The 22,563-nt window shown below is 31.3% G+C and overlaps 1 protein-coding gene across 1 annotated transcript in view; it reads left to right on the forward strand.

The window, feature by feature from the left end:
• LOC145278224 (myb-binding protein 1A-like) overlaps positions 1 to 19,509 on the forward strand; it is a 102,889-nt gene extending 83,380 nt beyond the window's left edge. The window contains exons 29-35 of the mRNA XM_080130514.1: positions 87 to 148; positions 1,801 to 1,849; positions 7,060 to 7,131; positions 11,329 to 11,373; positions 12,138 to 12,203; positions 13,356 to 13,451; positions 19,327 to 19,509. Coding sequence (XP_079986640.1) covers positions 87 to 148; positions 1,801 to 1,849; positions 7,060 to 7,131; positions 11,329 to 11,373; positions 12,138 to 12,203; positions 13,356 to 13,451; positions 19,327 to 19,464 — 528 coding nt within the window. The 3' untranslated portion in view covers positions 19,465 to 19,509. The remainder of the gene's footprint in view (positions 1 to 86; positions 149 to 1,800; positions 1,850 to 7,059; positions 7,132 to 11,328; positions 11,374 to 12,137; positions 12,204 to 13,355; positions 13,452 to 19,326) is intronic.
• The last annotated feature ends 3,054 nt before the right edge of the window (positions 19,510 to 22,563 follow it).

The raw sequence follows: 22,563 nt of genomic DNA on the forward strand, positions 1-22,563 counted from the left end.
TATAACCTGTAAATATCCAAAATCATAACTAATTTTTATTTGTTACTTGAAATTTTTATGAAGCCTCTTTTTTTTTTTTTCTTAAGGTCAAAAAACATGTAGTTGAACCATTGTTGCCAACTTTGAATAACTTTTTGGAGAATCAAGGGTAAGTTGTGTCAAAATGTTTGAGTGATCATCCTTATATTGTCAGGTGCAGACATATAGTCTCACAACTTACTTAAGTTCTAATGTATATCAACATTTGGATATTTTTACTCAGATGTAAATTCTTAAAAAAGGTTATGTTTTGTGCAGTTTGTTTAACTAAGATTTACTCTTTTCTTTGTTTCCAATTAAAAAAATGGAAAATTTTTAACTAAAAACAAAATTCACTCCATATTTTTAATTGTTGAACCATAATTTCAAAATTACAAACCAAGTTTTACTTTTATTTCAAGTTTTATTTTTATTTGAACATTTTTTTAACATGAAACTGAAAACCATATAAAAACAATTTGCCAAATATAAACTAGTAGATTAAATCATTTGTTCAATCAGCACTTTCAAGGTGACTGATTTTTTAATTGGTTTGATTGGACACCGATCTCATAGCCGTCATCATTTATACAAATTGATTTCCAAACTAACCCTAATCTCGAGCTAGGTCTTTAATTATCATTGTTTTTCTCAAGTTCATCCTTATTACTTCTTCCCATGTTTTTCTTGGCTTTCTTTCTCTGTGAACTGCCCCTACTATCTTAACTGTTCTATATCTACTCACCCAAAAACTCTCGTCCATTTTTTCAATGTGGCCATAATATCAAAGTTTCTTATTTTGTACACCTCCTCCTAAAATTGATCTGCTTTATTTGAATTGGAAGTTTTTAGAATGATTTTGACATGTATGCTATATATATATATATATAAGAAGTATGTTGCAGTTCACTTGAAGCATTGTTTATCAGATAAAAAGTGTGTTTGAAGGCTTGTCAATGCAGGAATTATTCAGTCGTTGGAATAGATAAATAAATAATGATAAATAATTCAAAGGGTCCAATAGTTCACAATAAATATTTATTTACCTAAATGCAGATGGTATATTCCTCAGATATTTTTGGGTTCAACCCCCATTTTCAAGAGGTAAAAAATGTATGTCAACTCTCTATGCTACAGCAGCATAGAGAGTTGACATACATTTTTTACCTCTTGGAAATAAGGGTTGCCCCCCCCCCCCAATATTTGAGGAATTTATTATCTACAGTCAGGTAAATAAATATTTATTGAAAATTATTAAACCCCTTGAATTATTTATTATTTATTTATCTATTCCGACGACTGAATAATTCCTGTATTGACAAACTTTCAAACACACCTTTATTTATTATATATATATACACACACACTTACACTAGTGCATATTGATAAAAAAAAAATGTGACATATGACGTCCCGTGTATATTGTTTTAATTCTTCCAATATACTTTTCGATTGATTACATTTCCAATTCTACATTTTATCATTTTTATTATTCACATACAATCATATATATATATATATATATATATAATCTTGATTGCCCATTCTGATAATTGGTTGCTGATTTACAGATCTTCCCACACATTAATTACAGATCTTCTCACACTAGATTTCAAATGATTGTATAAATGTAAGGGAAGGAAAGGTGTTTTCAAGTTTATAATTTGATAGTTTTCCTCTGAACAGAACTTTGTTTCTATTTATTATATTGCAAATAATATATGTATGTGTTATAGTGTAAATTCTTTTTAACTTTGAAATTCTATTTTTCTTGTCTTTTAGATTCCATCATCATTTGGAATTTTTCAAAAATCTTTTTGAAAAACAGATTGTAAGTAAATCCTTAATTTTTCTTATGTTTCTTAAAAAGATCCTTAGTCGTTTTTTTTAAATTTTTTTTTTTTTTTTTTTCTGGGTGAATCTCTCAAAACTTTCAGCCAAATTAAGAGGGCAGCCTTTTGATTTACTTCTGCTTTTACCATTAATGAACTAACCTACGTTTTCATATATCCAAATATGAATTTAGATCAGTTGGTACTACTAGTTGTAGGTTCTATCAGGTTTTCAGAGTCAGATTTTTTGGAAGGAATCAGAGATTAACTCATAAGAAAGTTCAGAATCGGCATTTCTAATATACAAAGACTCAACAGAAACTTTGAATATTAGAAGCCTTTAGAATAAGGAGTTGGGGTCAGATATTTTGGAATTTTAGGAGTCATAAATAATCTACAATGCTGGGTTTATTGGAGTAAAATTCACCTTCAAGTTGTCAGACAAAGTTTTCAACTCCTGACATGTTGTCCATCTAAAAAATCAAGCTATTTTAAGTGCATAGTCTCAAAACTTTCTTCAAAACGGAACGGACCTGAATTTATTAAAAATTGATGCTATTTATGTTTTGAATTTCTAATGAATATGTTTATTGGGGAAAAAAAAAAAAAAAAAAAAAAATTAAGAAAACATATTTCACTGTTCATCAATGATATCAAGTGAGAATGTACGTCAAGACAGCCAGAGGTTACATCAGTTAGGAAAGCAAGATTAAAGCATTTGTTGAAAAGTTTGGAGAGAACTGGAGCAACCTAGGTGAAACATTTTTTTTTTTTATAGTACAGTCAGGATGAGATTGGGTCCACATGCTTTTGAGGGGTCAAGTTTTTTTTATATCATGTACTTGAAAATGGGTCAGATCATTTAGTGTAGTTTCTGTCCACAAAGGAAATCAGAGAGGGAGTGGTTTGCTGGGGTAAAAGTAGAGTTTAAGGCAAACCAACCGGCAAGCATGTTAGCCTTCTTGGTTGCTGTGTAAGCAACTTCATAATTGTTGGATAGTGGGGGAATTGTTGAGTGCCCATTATTTACTACACTGTTGTAGATTTTCCAGAAGTCACAAGTTCTTAATTTCTGTGCTTCGATGCGTTTTTTGGTGGATTCAGTAAATTCTTTCTTAGCTGTTGCTATTTCTTTCTTACAGTCACTTCTGGCTTGTATATACTTCTGTCTGCTTTAACTGGACTTATGTCGGTTAAATCTGCGGTATGCATGCTGCCTTTGCGCAATGGCAGCTGCACAAGTAGAAGTAAACCATTAAGGGAGAGTGGGGCTTGCTATAAAATTTCCGCGTGGGAACATGTGCTTCAATTGCCGTTTTGAACCATTCAGTGGTCTCATTTGCGCACTGTTCAGCAGGAAATGAAAAGATATTTTGCCATAGGTCGTTTCTGATGAGATCTCTGATGGCTTCCCAGTCAGCCTTTTTATAATATCTTGTTGTTTTGAGCAATGGCTCTTCAGTTTTGGCTCTAGAGTTTAGGGCGATTTCAACCATTATCACTGCATGATCAGTGTTCCCAAGTGGACTGTGGGCATTCGTAACACAATCATCGGGAACTGTTGTCAGAAACAGATCTAGAAGTGATGCGTGTTGTTCTTGCTGGTCTGGGAAATGGGTTGAAAACGTAACCATCTGTGATAGGGAATGAGATATAGAGAAGCTATGTGTTGTGCTACCAGCTGCGTCTGTGTAAGTAGAAAATCCAAGCCAGTTGCTGTGGTGGACATTGAAGCCCCCAAATACATGCACTTGTGTGCTAGTGTCGGGGAAGAGTGTTGTACCTATGCTGTCAGAGACTTTGTTTATTAGGGTACATTCCTGGGTCGAGGGAGAGCGGTAGAGAAAATAAAAGTAACTAATGTTATGTTGCATGTTAAGTCTAACGCACATAAAGGCTTGATCGTCCGATTCTAGTTTTGTTTCTCTAGTCAAGGGGTGGGTGTTTCGAATATAGACTCCAAGCCCGTGCATATGTCTGTCAGAGTCCTTACGGCAGAGTGGGAGATATCCAGGCATGTTAAAGTGGTTAGAGGGGATGGAGGAGTGTAGGTTAGTCTCACTTAGTGCTAAGATATCCGGGGTGTTTGTTAGGAGAAATGCTTCAACATCATTTAAATTAGTTCTAAGCCCACGGATGTTCGTAAATGCAATAACTGTCATAAATTTGGCCATCACAAAGACGGATTCCTAATTTTTGCACTTCAATGCGTTTTTCTGGTGGTTTCAGTATACTCACTCTGTGGCTACTTCTTTCTTACAATTACTTCTAGCTTCTATAAACGTTTGTCTGTTTGTATTGCACTTATGTCAGATAAATCTGTTGTATGCATGCTGCCTTTGAGCAATGGTAGCTGCACAAGTAGAAGTAAACGATTGGAGAGAGTAGCGTTTGCTATAGAACTTCCATGTGGAAACGTGCTTCAATTGCTGCTATGAACCGTTTATTGGTCTCATTAGTGCACTGTTTTGCAGGAAGAGAAAAGATATTTCATATAAGGAATCTCCGATGAGACCCTGGTGGCTTCCCAGTCAGCCTTCTTATAGTACCTTGTCATTTTGAGCAATGGCTCTTCATTACTTGTATATAAAAGGTACTTTGTGTGTGTGTGAGAGTTTGTTCCTTATGGACTATGAAATGGCTGAGCTGATTTTTTAAAATTTCATGTAAATGAGTATTCTTAGATAGGTTGCGTATTTAAAAAAAAAATCGATAATTGAAAAAATTGATTACAGAAAGAACAGTCTGTCTTTTTGACTAAAGTTAACTTTCTGAAACAGCCTAGCATCATAAGTTTTAGAAGTTTTATCATCGCAAAAGCCTGGCAGTAACAGAACAGTGAGGGAACAGGGACATGTTCAAAATGAATAGAGCGCAATTAAACCATGATACTTGACTTTCTGCAAGATTACTTAAAGTATTCTTCTACATCTATACAAACATACATTTATAGATGAAACAACGTCATTTTTTAAAACGTTTTATATTCGTGTAGATGTAGCTCAGAGCGTAATGAATAAGATTGGAGAGCTATATGGTTTGGTTTTGATTCTAGCTGATCACATCCAAGTCATATCTTTTTCTTTCTAACTTTTGAAATCAGTACTACATATTGGGTACAATATGATAATCAATAGAGGATTGGCTCTATAATAATGAATACGAAATCTGCATAAATTAAAGCATCTTTTTTTTTCTTTTACAAGAAAGTCACCACTTATCAAGATCTGAAAGCCACGAAGATTAGGGTTAATGATTGTAAGTTGGTAGTTTAGTAATTGTTAATGGTGTAAATTGGGTAGTTTGGATCATTAAAGGGGATGGCTCAACAAGAACTTGTTTACATTGAACTTGAAGGCTGCCATATGGTAATCAGCCAGGAAGTAGGCAATGGAACAGTGTTTCACATGTGAGCAGTTCTAGGAAATCAGCTTTGTTCATGGAATCTGTATTTAGGTTTAGGCAGAGAGGGAGAGAGTAAGGAAAATCATTGATAGTGGTTGTAACTAGTCGAGTTTTTTTTTTATTTTTGTGAAAGTTTGGCAAGGAGGCACCGTAGATTGAAGCTCAGAAGAGCACTTAAAAAATCATAATTAAACACATTTTATGACCTAACAATGCTGGGTAGCATGCTAGTTATGTATATTGCAACAAGTTGTTGTGAATCATTTGAAGTGAATTTTCTCTTAACATTTAATGATTGGCATAATAGTGTTTCTCAAAAAATCGTTGAATCTGTGTACAAATCTTCAGTTAAATCCTGAGCAGACACACCCAATGTTGCCTGCGAATGAATTAAGATTTTTCTTCACTCTTCTCCTAATTATTGACCCCAAATTATAATTATTTATTTTTTCATTTTATCTATGATTTTCTCACGTAAAAAAGAAATAGTCTTACCACAACGGCATATTCTTTTCATTGTTTTGACTCTCGAGTGTGTATCCGTTGATATCTTATATGCTTCTATATAGAGTGATGTGGTTTTCGGTTGATTAATTGCGTCTGTGTCGGATATATACTCGAGAGAAAACAATGGAAAGAATATGCTGTTGTTACAGCCCTTGTTATCATGTATGAGGATAGGACACACATACATAACTCACTCCTACATACTAAAAAGTGAAGAACCTCCCAAATGTATACCATGTCACAAACCTTATACAGTGAAACACCTTTTACTTGACTGCTATGATCTCACACAAATTCGTCAGCACTACTACAAGGCTTAAAAGAACTCTTCAAAAAAGAAAACTCTAAACTCATTCTAAATTTCCTAAAAAGAGCAAATCTTTACTATAAAATATAGATGCCATCAAATAACAAACGATACCAGAACATTACTTGACTATACCCAGCGAAAATCGACTCTGAAAGTATCAAAAAATTTTAAACCTTACATACAGCATTAAATTACCCAAAGAAGGTTGATATGCTGGTTAAACAAACAAACAATGATTTTCAATTTTTAGGTTAAAATAAAGAAAATGTTATTGTTATTTATGAATGTTTAGTGCAAAAATGCAAACTTAATGCCACCATTAGATTCTTCATAAAATTTAATTTGACAAAAGTTGTTGGATCTTGGTGTAGAGCTTTGTTTTCGATTTCATCCTCTGAGAGAAAGAGAGAGAGGGCACAGATATGGTATAAATTCTCTAAATTTACTTTTTCAGCATCTAATGTCCTGAAGAGGTTGAAAAAAAAAATGAAGATGGTTATCCAGAATTACATTAAAAAAACAAGAATGTAGAAACATCTTTATGATTTACATACACGAAAAGTGAAAAGATCATATAAAAATCATGCAAATTGATCATGCATTTTTTTAAAAATATAGATCATTTTTTAGGGATTTTTAGTGATTAATGGTAAATAATAGCCATTACAAAGCTGAAAACAAAACGGATCTCAGAAATCCAAATTAGTTATCTCTCTTTGTTTATTCTAGATGGCAGAGTGAGATACCCTGACCTTGCTTCCTCATAGAATTTAATTTTCTTAGTTAAAAACGAAAACTTGATCAATTTATGTGATTTTTTAAATGTATTTCTGTTCTGTCACAAGTACGTATATCATACAGATTTTCTTCATTTTTTTTTCTTTCAACACAGGAGAAATTTTGGCAAACAACCAAACTAAATAATAATTGTCCTTTTTCTTATTTTCTTCTTAGCTTTATAATTATTAAAATAATTTCCTTTTTCAGCCTGTGTTTTGGAGTCAAAATCAGTTCTTGCTTGAAATCATCTCTGATGAAAACCAAAAAATTATGAAAAGGGTAAGAAATTAATTTTGTTAATTCAGATTTACCTCATGTGATATGGGGAGAAGAAAAAAATCCCCAAAAGTTAAAAGTATCCAGATTGCACATTGACCACTCAAAAATTATTTCTGCTAAACCAGAATAAACTTGTTGGCTAATGCTGTAGAACATAATGACTGCAGCATTGTTATTAACATAGTTTTAATTATGAGGCACTAAATCTAAAACTAGCAGTAATTAATGCCTGTATTTGATAAGAATATATTGGTAGTGTCTTTGAATATCATTGCCTTCGCTGCATTCTCTGTGTCCACTGCCAACAGTTTGTCCCCAACAGTACAATTTCCACTCCCTTTAAAAATCTCTCCTTACCAGAAGCTTTGGCTGGTTTAGCCACGCCCTTTATTGATACTGAGGTGACTTTATCCATGAAGACATTGATCTAGCTCCACTGGCAGTGTGGAAGAAATATCATGGTGGTCAACTCAAAACCTGATTCAGGACAGTGAAGTAGGATGCTGAACTGATTCTGGGCCCCCAGCTTTTATGGGATCCATCATTGGAACTGCGAATGGCTTGCACCTATAATAGAAGCAGCCTTGAATTGCCGTGTCTGGTCAGCTAGAGTTTGGGAATGGTGAACTTATTGGAAAAAGCTAGCCCAACCAGCCCAGGGTGAATGCCGCAAATATGACCATGAGTATACTGGCAGTGTATCCCCATCCCCTCTACAAAAAATTTAAACTTCCATACACAGACATAAACATCCATGTATATATCTACAAAAAATGGCAGTTGAAAATGAGCAGTAACCCATCCAAAAATTATGAACAATACAACCTGATCTAGGAAAATGGAGATGTAAAAAGTGATGGAGGGAGGAGATCATCTTCTCTTGATTCTGTATTGGCCACACATTAATTCTTGAATTCTGAAGGGGCATCATGTCAAGTCGCATACCCTGTGAAACACTTTATGGTGGAATATGTTGATTTAGTTTCCATGTGGCAAAAATACTGCAATGTTCATACTGTGAAACAGTTATTTAATAATATTGCATAGATGACTGATGACGCCAGAAAATATCAGATCTATTGCACACACGCAAATTCAGGATCCGGGCAAAGCCAGGTGTTAAATCAAATTGTTAATCGATGACATCAACCTTACATTCGAGTCAGAGTTGGGGTCATGGAAAATGACCTAAAAACAGAAACAATGAGATGACATATTTTAACCTGGATTGAAATTGCTAAAATCACAAAACAATAAAACAATAGAAATTCCAATTAATAAGTGAACACTCAAATTCCAATGAATGAAATTTCAATATAAGAAAACAGATAACAATTTAGAGAGAGCAGTGACTCGAGCAGTGAATGACTTTTCTACTGTAGCCTCGCACAGATACCCCCACCAAACCCACATACCGACCAATCTCTCTCTTGTTATATGCTATCAGTTAAATTAAAAATAAACTTATATTGTTGACTTAACAAGTTTGTCTGTATTGATTTAATTTAATTAATTTAATTAAAAATAAACTTATATTGTTGACTTAACAAGTTTGTATTGATTTTAATTTAATTAAATTAATTTAATTAAAAATAAACTTATATTGTTATAAGTCTGCATTGATTTAAAAAACTATGGCGGAAGAATAAAAGCATGTATATAATTTTGCACGCATTTGCTAAAAGTGCAACCAATAAATTATATAGACCGGCTATATAACACCTTTTGAAAATGATGGGTTTATGCCCCAAAATGTAATATCTATGTCCAATAAGCCAAATTGCCATATGGATTAAACCAAAAAAAAAAAAAAAGGAAATTGATCTTTAAGTGATCTATATTCAATACTAACCTAGTTGCCCGGGTGTTTGTAGGTGTATATTGAGCAAAAAACAAAAAAACAAAAAGAACTAGAAGTAGTAAGCAGACTTGAACCCATAACATGGCAGAGGAAAAAGAGGTAAAAAAAAAAAAAATGGGCTTATCGATGCGCCTATCACAATTGTGACATCACAAGTGGTTGAAATAACATATTTTATGCGATGCGAGGTTTTAATGACTTGCAAAAATGTCAGCGAAAAAAACGACCTTCCTTGTAGAAAACTGCCCAGTTGAGGGTGAAGGAATGAATGTTTTTGGCTAATTTTTTGATATTTGTCATCTGAAGGGTTGAGCTTCAAAACGATACCGATCTTGTGAAAATCTGTCGCCTCTGTCGAAAGTTTTAGGCAGACATACACACATTCATTTAAACAGACGGGTGATATTTATATTATAGATTAAATCTGCTCAATGTGTAAAACTATTATAAACCACAAACAAAATCCTTTTACCAAAATAAATGGAGTCGGGGTTAAATAACTCAAAAGGGTTGATTATGCCGTAAAACAAAAAAAAAACTAAAGCAGAATGTATAACATGCCAAATATCATTTTACTTTAAAATATTTTCTGATCATTTATGTTGATATTGCTTTCAATAGGCAACACTTATGAAGTAAACATCCTGAATTTGAAAATATTGTCGTCACGGAACGAAAATCTCATATTCCAAAAATTACATAAATTGATAAAGTAGTTATTTTGTTACTTAGAAAATCAAATTTTATCACAAAGCAAGACGAAGGATTTTTGATCGGCCATGATGTATAAATAAGGAGGAGACAACTCAATTTGAACTATCGAGGTCAAAATCAGCTTTATAATGGATACATTTAGTATTAAAATTGCAAAAAAAAATGTAAAGTTTTACTCTCTTAGTTAAAAAAAACAAAACTACTTGATCAATTTATATGATTTTTGGAATATGACATCTTCGTTCTGTGATGAGTATGTAGCTCATAAAGATTTTTCTGTATTTTCTTTTTTTTTTAAAAAGTGTAATTCTAAATAAGCACTAAACAAAAGAAAAAAAAAATCTACACATTGAACATTGGAGAAGTAAATTTTGGGTAGACTGAGCTTGGAGAAAAGTGGGTGATTCCTGGCCTCACACCTGTTTTACTAAAACTTACACCTGTATGTTGCTTTCAATATTCCTTTTGGCTTTCTATATTTTAATTTGTTTAGCCACACAGATTTTGGGGTGTAATGTGTTGAAGTTGCTTGTAGCTCTAAATAATTTCATCTCCACATTTGTTTACCCATTATATTTTCTCCATAACAGATCAACTGCTATAATACATTTATAATCGTTCAGCTACACAAATTGTATAAATCTGGCTTAATTAGCCACTCAGAAAAATATAAATAAAAACAGAAGGAGGGGAGGGGAACTAATGTATTTAGAGTATGGATTCTCTGAAGAATGACTTAAGATTTCTATTACTAATAATCCTGAAACCAATCCGTCATTGATATGTTACCTTATCAGCTGTCTTCACTATAATTACCATAAAGCTTGTTGAATTTATAAAAAAGAAAAATTAATTTAAATTGTTTGTCTTTTTAACGTTGCTTTAAAAACCGACTCACCAGTTCATTATTCAAAATTGCTTTCTCCTTTTTACTTGATCTTAAAGCTAATGTCTTGAATATTGTCAGAACTTTTTTTAACAGATAAGATTTAAAAAGGAAAACAAATTGGACAAGAGAAATAACTCTTGCTAATCTTATCAATACATCTGCCAAACAATTAGATTTTTTGTTTCATTTAATCATTTATCTGCTTTTTATTCATTTGGTTTTCAAAATGGATAAAAAAAGTCAACTTTAATAAATATTAAAATACATCCATTTAATGTGTGCATTTAACAATGAAAAGGCTACTTTGAACTTGTGACAGACAAATCAAACCTCTTAGACAGAACTATTTATGAATTAAGCTTGACAGACAGTTTTTCATAGAGATGCATGACTTATTGACAAAAATGGTATTTTTTTAATTGAAGTACAGATGGACAGACAAAGCCTCATAGAAATGCTTGGACACATCCAAGAATGAAAAAAATTGTTTACAAATTGAATGCAGAAAATCATACACTCAGACATTTTTTAGCATGTCTAATGATTTATTTCTTATAACTTCTTTTTCTTTGAGTTTGAATTTATTTTTGTTCTAATTAAATTTTATTGACTGAAAGCAAAATGAAGACAAGAAAACAATTTGATTTTGGTGAACTGGATGAATAATTTAAAAAAAAATATTTCCAATCGATTTTAATTTAATTTTTTTTTTTTTTTTTTTTTTTTTTTTCAGACGAAAGCCTGTGGCCTTTTACTCAGTATGATTAACAGAAATACAGTAAGTATGCTTTTAAAAATGTTTTATTCTATTTCATTTTTTAAGGAAAAACAAATAGAGCAAAAACATAAGTCTCAGTGCTGTCAATTTCTTTTTTAACTATAGAAAAAAAATAAGAATGAATTTTACATTAGTAGCCAAACTCCCTTCAAATGCATTATACTTTGAGAATAACTATAACAACAACTATACCTCTTTGACTATTATATATATATATATATATATATATATATATATATATATATATATATATATATATATATAAATCTTCTGTGTATCAAAGAAACGGTTTGTGCGTTGAAACTTTTCTCTTGTAAAATTTATCTGTTAAAACTTACCTTTCAAAAAAAAAAGACTCTTTCAAACTTAAGTTTAACAGAAATGTTGGTAAAATTTTTGTCTTTCTGCTGTTTGTTGTTGACATTTTGGCAACATTTTAACCATTATATTGTTTGTTTTTGTTTTTTTTAAGTGCCTTTTGTTGTAGTTAACTTTTTGGGGTATTTTGGATGTGATGGCTAAAACTATAATGTAATCACTTGCAATATGGCTGAGTCATTAGAAAAAGTCTGCATAACTCAGCATCAATCAGTCTGGGATCAAACATACCTGATAGTTTCATCTACACTTTATATCAAAAATATAAATCAGCAGAAGATGTTTGTAAGGGATGTCATATTTGACAACTGAATTGTATCCTAGTAACATCTAATACTTGAATGATTTTATTTTAAACTTGCCTTTAATTTCTTATTTCCTTTTAGCGTCAATTTATACAAAATAAAGAATGGCAAAATTTTGTTTCGGATTTGATTCCTACACTTATCAAAGTAAGTTGACTTTTTATTTTTGTTTTCTTTTATAATTTTTTCTTTTTTTAATACAAAATCTAAACCTTTGGATATTAATACAAGCATTGTGAGCATTTAAAAAATTCAATTTCTTACATAATATTTTATTATATTAACAAATATTTAAGTATGTATTTGTGAAAGGTGTTAATTTTAAATAGTTACTAGTTGATATACTCATACCAGAATGGGTTCATAATAATGAGACATAGTTCAACGCTTTCATAAATGGAGTGATCAGACCCTAAAATATGAAAACCATTATTATTGTAATACTACCCTACTCCCCCCCCCCCACCTCCAAAAGTGTTTGAAAGAAGGGAGAAAGAAAAAAAAGAAATATAATAAAAGACAAGAGGAAATAAGTTTTTCAGATAAACACTGACATGGGAAATAGGGTTGGTGGGAAGACAATAGATAAGTTGTTCACCAAGGAAGACAAAAGGAAGCTGACATCAGATTGTTAGTCGAGGTGTGGCGATGACGGTTACAAAAGGTATGGAAGAGTGGATGTAGATTTTTTTGCAGGCCTTTTGGAGAGTGGCTAGGAGTTTATAATTGTAAGAACAGTTTATGGGCAGTCTGAGGTTTACAACAGTTGGGCACAGTTGATAATAGGCAGATTGTGGCTTGGGCCAGTTCAGACATCAACAAACGGACTTGGCCTAAACAGAAAGTATAAGATAGGGATGTTAACGCTTAGAGAGTAGTTTCCCATATTATAGTATCGTACATACATCCAGAGTGTAACGAATATTTACTGAAATTGTCAGCATCTGTGTTTTCCTTTAGAGTTGTTTTATTTTTTTTATACATGTGAATCCATGCACACCTCCTGGACAGACACCAATGTGAGAAACTACAACATATCCATAAGAAGAGAAGATGAAAGAAAAGAAATTCACAGCACACGATGTTGGGGCCGGCAATGTGGTTGAGTGGAAATACACAGTCTTTCATTATATATACTACACACCTGAAGTTATGGGCTGAGAAGTTTTCATTTTGTAGGGTTTAGCTCCAATTGCAAGATTCTTTGAAATGAACAAAATTTGCTGACATCTTTTAATCAAGCTTATAGAGATAAATCAAATTTTTAAATTCTTTCCTCTCAACTTTTATTTATTTCAGTTGCTTGAAGCTGGAGAAGGAAAAGTGAAATTTTTGGAGCAGGTGTTACGATTATTAAATTCTTTTATGACTGCCGATAAAGGAGACAACTTAAAAGTAAGTGTTTGACATTCATCTTCGTCGCCAACTGTTATGTTTGCAGGTTGAACCAAATAACGTATAAGGCAATACAAATGGAGACTTAACAAACAAATGTAGATGAATAAGAAGTGTTTTAGGAAAAGTATATTTACAGTATATTTACATAATGGTTGTCAGGTAAGAGTCTTGGCTGGAGAACATATCTGCTCTTGGCTTGGCCTTCGGTGGCTTCTGGTTAACACACACTCAGACTAACAGTCTTGCTATTGATGTGTAATATTATCCACATATGTAAATGAGTGAGTGCCACCACAACAGTAATTAAACATTTAGTTAAACTTTGTTTATTTAATGAATCTCAAACTAGTCATCTTTTTCTTTCTTTCATCTTATATTGGTGGTAGCAAAAAATGTAAACTTGAACATAGTTTAGATTAAATATCCTTAAAAATGTTGTGAATAAATAAGGAGTGGCAGATGGCATAGAGGATAGAGTTGTGGTATTTTAGATGTCCATCCTTACGGTGATGCCTACATACAATTTGTCAATAGACCTCTTCTTCTTTAAACTTTGAAAGAAATGTGAAATAAATTTCCAAAATTAATTGTATAAAAAGTTTCAAGTAAATAAAATTAATAAAAAGAAAAATCTCACTTTCAAAAAAACCTTTGAGAATATTAACTCTGTCTACAAAATTACAAAGGATCAATTTAACATAAAAGTAATGTATGACAGAAATGATTGACTCTATTAAGAATATGATCATTTGTGAGTTTCACCAAGCAAATTATTGGTTCAATAGAAATTTTGGTGCTTGTACAGTTTAATCAAGACATTAAAAAATGAAAATATCAGAAAAAAGTTATATTGTATGTATCCGTTTTGGACTGAAGATCTCCGAAAACAAATTTCATTTGATTTGATCGAGTGGTTTTTTTTTTTACAGTGGAAAAACACGTTTTTATGAGAGCGTGTCGAAGTCACACATTATGGAAATTTTTAACATGCCATGGGGAGATAACTATGTAAAACACCGAGACTCCCTCCCTATCTTTAATACTAGCTTTTCTTCCTAAAAATCGTACCTTTTGTTTGGTATCATAACAAATTGTTTTTTTTGCTGTAAAAAAAACAAACTACTTGATGAAATTAAGTGAAATTTTTTTTCGGAGAACTTTGTTCCATAACGGATACGTACAATATAACTTCTTTTTTTTTTTTGTTATTTTCATTTTTTAATGTCTTGATTAAACTGTACAAGTACCAAAATTATTGATAACTTGTAGATCTTTAACAGGGTTACCTGGCGTTGCTCAAAACTTCTATCTATTCTTTATCTTTTTCCCTTTCCCCTGGTTTCTCTTTCCCTCTCCTCATCTCCGTCTTCTCTATCTAGCCCATTTCTCTACACACACAAACAATTTGTTTTTATAGATTCCTTGAGGAGTGAGTTGGCATAAGGAAATTAACTCTTTGATTAAAAAAATCAGTCATCTCCCTTTAGTTAGTATATAATCTAGCTGACCAATCCCGATAAAATCTTCATCTGTTTAGGAAGAAAGAAAAAATTTTTTTTTTTAAATTTTAGATATTATTCATCCTGGGCAACGCCAATCAAGAAAATACCCACTTTGTGACCAATTATTTTGTTGTTTTTATATTTTGAGCTAAACAAACACATGTATACATATACAACTGCTTTTTATATCATAGATAAAAAAGTCCTTACTCATGAAAATAAGTTCAAGGCGACCAGTTTTGAAAATCCACACACAATAAAATTTGGACCGCTGTTATGACAGAAACGTAACGAAAATAGTTTAAACTGACTTTATGATTCTAGAAAGATTTGATTTTGGAAAACAAAGTCTCTAGTATGGATTTAAAAATGATTGAGATTAACTGAATATTTTTATATATCCTTTGGGTTTTACTAAATAGGTACGACTTAAAATTATGTACAATCAATGTGCGACTAATCGCCACTGCTGCTGATTAAAGCAACTTCGACACAGGTGATCAACTGGGACTGTCAGCATAAAATATCGTTAAACAATCTTGAAATAAAAAATAAAACGAATTTACTCAAAAGTTTTGAGGTCATTTTTAGCTAATATCTTTTTAAGTCCATACCTAAAAAGATATTTACTAAAGAAAACTCCTGATTTTTATTAAATATTCCCTTACACAAGCGATCTACTAAGTCCGTCAGTGCAAAAAATATTAAAATAAACGATAAAACGACTTAGTTGTGATTATTTTTGGCAAATTTTTAATGACTGAGACTTTTTTCAGCGCAGTGTACCATTTTAAAAAATTTTTTAATCTGCATAAAAAAAAATAAATAAAAAGTTTATTTCTTTAATATTATAATAAAAACAAAGTGAATTTTGTTACAGTCACAACTTTTACGCCTTATGTTAAATTTTGAGTCTGTAGACTGAAAATTACTATAGTTTAATAGGGAAATGTACACACACACACACACGCACAATTTAACTTTCATAGATATATAGATTTTAATAAGACCACAATAGATTTTTACAATATTTTGCGCTGACAAACTCAGTAATTCTTGTAAAAGTTGCTTTAATAGCAAATCATCAACAGGAGCAAATAATCGTACAATTTAGTCGGACAATTTTAGTAAACCCCTTTATGTATAATCAAAATTTGGCGCCTGCTGATTCAAGCAACTTTATATGTTGTTTCTATGTGACAAACAGCAGGAGCAGTCAGTCGTATAATGATCGTGAATAATTTTGGTCATACATATTTAGTAAAATTGTATCATTTCTTGTAGTTTATATCTAGTTTAACTTGCCAGTTGCTTTTTTTGTACTAGTTTATCTTGGCATTACTTGGACAAACTTGTCAATCACTAAAAACATCAAAACTTTTTTGTTAGAATGAAGTCCTGCACATATCCAGTTAGTGTTGGGACGATCAGGAATTGAAAAAAATCAGATCTTTTTGGGATACTGGAATCTAAAAAATATGGGCTTATTTTCTGATATGTAAACCTTTTTGTTTTTATTTCTCTATTTTTATTTAAAAGTTAATTTTCCACGGCTCGTATTAATGATGAAAGGATAAATATTTATTGACTTTTAAACAACCATTAGAATTAAAATCTATAGGTCGCACTTATAAGTGTATCTGCCCCCCGCCTCCCCCCCAAAAAAAGCAACAACAAAAAAGACTTAAAATGTTTTTGATTACTTATGAGGGTATGACTCCAATGATTATGTTTATAATCACGGTTATGACAATCAACCAATCACAAGCTTCAAATGTTATAAAAAATGTTGAATTTTGGATTCAATTCAATTCGCTGCCAACTTCCGTCTCAAAACAACTGAATTGTGACTGCATTGATTCTTTGCTGCCATCTTTGTTTCTAAGAATTACTCAACACTTGAGATTGTGATGGCATTGATTCTTTGCTGATTTGATTTACTGCCGCCATCTTTGTTCAACATAATGTCTCAGCACTTAACAGGTTATGGAGCTCTAGAAATTAAAAAAAAATCAAAATCAGTAATTTTATCAGAATTGGTAATTGTATCAGAATCTAGAAAAATCTTGGAATTGTCCCGTCATTATTCCCAACTGTTACCTGTTCTTTTGGAAGACCCCATACCAGAGATTCTTTGGCTATTTGCATATAAGAGTTCCTTTTCTGGGAAGTTGATTCCCCTTCACATTTTTGTGCCACATCTTGCTCCAGTAGAAAATAAATATCATCATTTGTAGAGACTTTAAGTTTTCATAAGAACTCTTTACCCTGATTAAATAGATGAAATAATAAAAACTGGTTACATTTGCGAAGGTAGTTTCTTCAAAAACAAAATTGATAATGAAAAAAAAAAAAAAAGCAATTCAAATACATCATGCTTGAATAGATCTGCACTTATTAATATCAATAATTATCTGGAAATTTTTCTTTTTGTTTATTTTTCAATTTTCACATTCACCCACTATTTCACAGATTTTAACCGAGAGATCTTTTTAAGATTCTGTTACTTTCAATGCAATTGTTTTTATCTTTCTTGCACTTGGATCACTGGATATATTTGCCAACCAGTTTTTAAAATTCTTTTTAAATAAGCCTGGTTGCTCCTATAATTACTGGAAAGATGGAGATCTTCTTGAAATTCCAGTTTCTTTTCATGGCACACGTAACACCTTTGGAATTTTGTTATACACTAGTATTTTATTTTTTCCCTCTCTGCTCTGTTTAGCCTCCATCATTAATGACACTGACTTCAACTGTGGTTACTATTTTCTCCCTCTGATCTTTTATCACTGAGTATGTAAACAAACTGAGTTACTTCCGTATCAATGTAGAAAAATTCATCATAATTAAATGTGATTAACATTTTTATGACTTGCTCTAGAAAACGTCCACACTAAATAAACAATGCATTCAAAAGTCATAACTAAACGGTACATACACAAGATGAATTTATATTTTGGAGAATAGAAAGTGGACCTTAGGTTTACTTTCAGCAGTCTCGTAACTTCTGCTTTTCTTATTTTTCTTTAATCCTCAAGTTCCATGAGCAATATTTCTGACAAGTGGGAAAAAGTTGCTATGTTTTAGGGTCCAAATCTACCCGTATAACACTTAGCGGTGGCTAGGTTTTTACCTTAGAAGATTTTTTTTTTTTTTTTTTAGCTCCTTACATCAAGTTGCTTCATGTAATATCTGAAGTTATTTCTATTAAAAAAACTTGAGAGGACACATTCTTACATTTCCTAAACTATTTATCCTTAAAAAAAATCCTCCCAAAAAACAAAAAGACAAACATTCTCTACAACTCAATTCCTTATCAAAAAGAAGGCAACTTGTAAAACCATCTGGAAATTTTTTCAAGGATGAAAACTCAATGAAAGACATTTTCATCAGCCTTTTTATACTAAAAATGAGAATCTGATGAATCTGGAGAAAAAGAAGCTTAGATTTGTATAAATACAGTTTTGATTTAGTTAATACAGTAGAACCTTGGGATACGGTGGCCGTAGGATATGTTTGTCTTTTTTTTTTTTTCTTAGGTTACGATGTGGAATACAATGTTTTTCCGGCCTTTTGTTATGGTATTTGCCCCATCTTACGGTGTTATTTATAATATACATGTATATTCTATACTGTACTGTATTTTGTTACTAATTTTTAATGCCGTATCCTGGGGTTCTACTGTATATTTGAAGAAAAAAAAAAAAAAAAAAAGCAAGAATACATATTCTTCTAAAGTCTTCATTCAAACTCAAGCAAGACAGATCAATGGACATGCTATTTCAAACTTAAGCATGACTGAAGAGTCTTATAGAGATGTGTGGAGATACATGAAAATAAAAGATTATTTTCATGAATAAATTCATCCAGCTGGCTTGTTAGAGTTACTTGCCCTTATCTTGAGTCAACCACAATCCCTGTATTTAGGGGTGGATGTAGAATTTATTTTATTTGAATAAAAACGTTAACTTTTCACAGAATTATTGTAAATTATTATCATACCAAGATTTTTTTAGATTCAATGTTTTTAAATAACAAAGAAAATTGATTGTTGATTGACTTTTTAAATAATTTTTTTAAATAAATGTTTTTCTGATTAAAGATCTGTTGAATTTGATAAAAACTTCAACTTTAAGGATGGCAATCTTTTTTTCTTTCAAATTTTTTCAAGTATTTAATGAATTTAGTGCAGTCAGATTTAAGTACAACCCCCCCCCCCAAAAAAAAACAACCACTCCAAACTGAATAAATGTAGAAATAAGTCAATTATTGAATATTGTACAAATGATGTTTAGTAATAAAACAAAATAACTATTTAAAATGATCGTTTGCATGCTTGCATCCCTTCTAAAATGTTTTTTTTTTTTCAGCTTATTCCTGCCAGTTTATTTTCACAATTGCAAAAAATCAAGAAAACTTCTTCACAAGACAACAAGAAATTAGCAAAATCAATAGCCCAGCAATTGAGACATCACGGCTTAAAACCAACGACAGAAAAAGATAATTAACAATTTTTTTTTTTTTTAATAAACAAATTTTTAAAAAATTCTGAATCCAAGTTTGTTTTTTGTTTATAAGTTTCTTTGACAATGCAAATCTCAGCATGAAAAAAAAAAAATCTGTGATAATTGTCTTCTATATTGAAGGGGGTAGCAGCAGGATTTGAGTTCTTGTGTATTTGATTTGTGTTGCATTGATGTTGTATGGTAAGAGAAGAGTAGTCACTCTTTGTATTTTCAATCCAAATTTCAATGTAACCAGACATGTTATGGACGTTAGCAAAGCATACACCCCACCAAAATGTTAGACACTGTTAAATATGTAATGGTTTTTGCAGTGTTTATTAAATTACAAAATTATAAAAGAATTGAATCATAAAATTGTGCTCATGTAGTTTCTCACAATTAACCGACCAAGATGACAGATATCCATGTGGTGAAATTATTAAAGATGGTGGATGATGAGGAAACCACAAAGTATAACCAAGTGTTACAATTCAACTGATCTATTAACTCCATAGCAAAACAAAATATTGATGATCAAAGTGATTTTTCAAGGTCACTAATAAACAATTAGTGTGATATGAGGGACAATGTTTCTTTAGTGAATAATTTTTTTTTTTTTTTTTTAGTTAATTTCTGCTGGTAAAGCCTTTTGTCTGGTTGAGAATCTTTGTTGATGGGATTATCTTTATTGTTAAGAAACGGAGCAAATTGATCATAGTAAAATCTGCAGAAAATTCGTACCAAAGTTTTCATTTTCCATGTTACACCAATTACGTCCACTGTTGGAGTTACAGTGCTTAAACAATTTGGCAGTCGCACCATTTCACCATTTTAAACTAATTATTAGCCTTCATCAAAAATTAGTTTTTATTTATACAATCATGTTTTTGTGACATTTACATAAATGTTTTGACTAGAGTTAAAATGGCATTGTTCTCCAGCAAGGAGTTATAATAAAATGATTGAAATGAAAAATTCATAACTTCCAGAAGATTTCCAAGGTCATTTGTGAGTTCATTAGTATGGATGGGGGTGAAATTTATTTTGAATAGTATAGCAGTAAAATTGGATTAGAGAAATTTTAATGTGTTTGTAATGTGATAATGTTGATGGATTAAAAAGGTTGTTATGTCATGGAAACAAACGTTGCAATTCAGACGGCAGAAAAAGAAAGGCACGAAAGAAAAAGTTTGAACTGTGAAATGCTTGCAGGGGTCAAAACAAAAAGAGGATTGATAAAATAATCTGTCTTTCCTCAAAGTAAATCTTAGTTATTTTCAGCAATAAAAAGAAAATATTAATCTGATAATGAAGAGAGAGAGAGACTTGCTAATTTCACTTTTCCTGTAGACTTGGAAAATAAAAAATGGGTGACGTTTTGATAAAAAAATAATGGTCTTTATCCAGTCATGTTGAACATTTTTCACTAAGGATAGTTGTATCAGGAATCTAATTATGAGAGTAGATTTGACCATTTAAAAAAATTTTTTTTATAAACAAGAAGAATTTTGATTAATATCGGAACAAGGGTCATAAATAATGTAGGCAAAACAAGAAACGGAGCAAATTGATCGGCGCCCCTAACATGGCAACCAGTTCCTAAAATGTGACAAATGGTAAAATTGGTTATAAAAGTCACGTTTTAGTGAAGGAATAAAATGAAGTATATTAGTGTTGGGACGATTAATCAGGAATCGGAAAAATCAGAACATTTGGGGGTATCGGAATCGGAAAAATTGGTGTCTATTTTCCGATGCCAAAACGATTCTTTTGATTGTCTTTTTTTATTTGATTCTGTTTAAAGCAAAATCTTTCATTGCTAGTAATAATGATAAAATGATAAATATTTATTGATTTTTAAAATACTAGTAAAGCTAAAATCTATATGTCATCCTCCACAAGTGTAATTTTACATTTACGAAAATAACTGCATCTTTAATGTGTGTGTGTGTGTGTGTGTGTTTTTTTTTTTTTTTTTTTTTTTTTTTTACAGAAATCGGGGGGAAATAACAACTCTATAGTTAAATATTCAGAGATTTATAAAGAATCGGAATTTGTAATTGCATCGGAATCGGGGAAAAATATTGGGATCATCGCATCACTAATATATACTAGCAAAATACCCGTTGTTGACTGGGTTCAAAAAAGCCTACAGAAAATGGACTCTGATTTATGAAAGTATGATAGGAAGGGTTGTAAAGAGATAGCTTCAAATTTGGGGGCATCAAAACCAAAGCAAAATATGATGAAAGTAAAAATAAAATAGATAAACCCCATAATTTATTATACCATACCTGTTCACACTGAAACACTTATCACAATATTCTGTGGATCTATATTAAAAAAACCTTGTTAAACTTTGTGACATATTTCCATCCTATAGAGGTCAGGCGCAAACGAACACCCCATAATTTTATTATACCATATTTCTTCAAACAGAAACATAATTATCAAAGTATACTTACACCGATAGATATGAAAAGTTTTTATTAAAGTTTGTACCTATTTCCATTCTATGGAGGCCAGGTGCGAACGCAGACCCCACAATTTTATTATACCATCCCCATTTAAGTTAAAATATACTTATCAAAGTATTCTTATGTACATCTATATCAAAAACACTTGTAAACGTTTTTTTTTTAATTTTTAAATTTTTTATTTCCATACTTTGTGGACCAGGCGCGAACACAGACCCCACAATTTTAATGAACCACCATTCTGCCAGATCAAACATACCCATTCCTGTGTCTCGATACATCTATCATTATATGTAATCAGTTTTTTAAAATAGTCAACCATATAGGAGCCTATTTGTGACCAGACACACACACATTCAGCTTTATATTATATATATATATATATGAAACGTATGAAAATGAATGAAATAGCGAGAGGATAAAAGGGTCACCAGTTAGGAAGTTCTACCTAAAAAAAGGAACAGTTTTTGTGAATAAAGATTATGAGAAAAAGGAAATTTTATAACAAAACATTTTTATACAAGAGATAAGAATATAAAAGTTACTTTAAATGTTTGGGTCATGAAATTTGGGTAAATAGTCAAAGGGCTTAGAAATGTCTAGGTCAATTTGTTCATAATGTGAG

The sequence above is a fragment of the Euprymna scolopes genome, chromosome 1 (genome assembly GCF_053919585.1).
Source record: "Euprymna scolopes isolate OS-2025 chromosome 1, ASM5391958v1, whole genome shotgun sequence".
NCBI lineage: Eukaryota > Metazoa > Mollusca > Cephalopoda > Sepiida > Sepiolidae > Euprymna > Euprymna scolopes.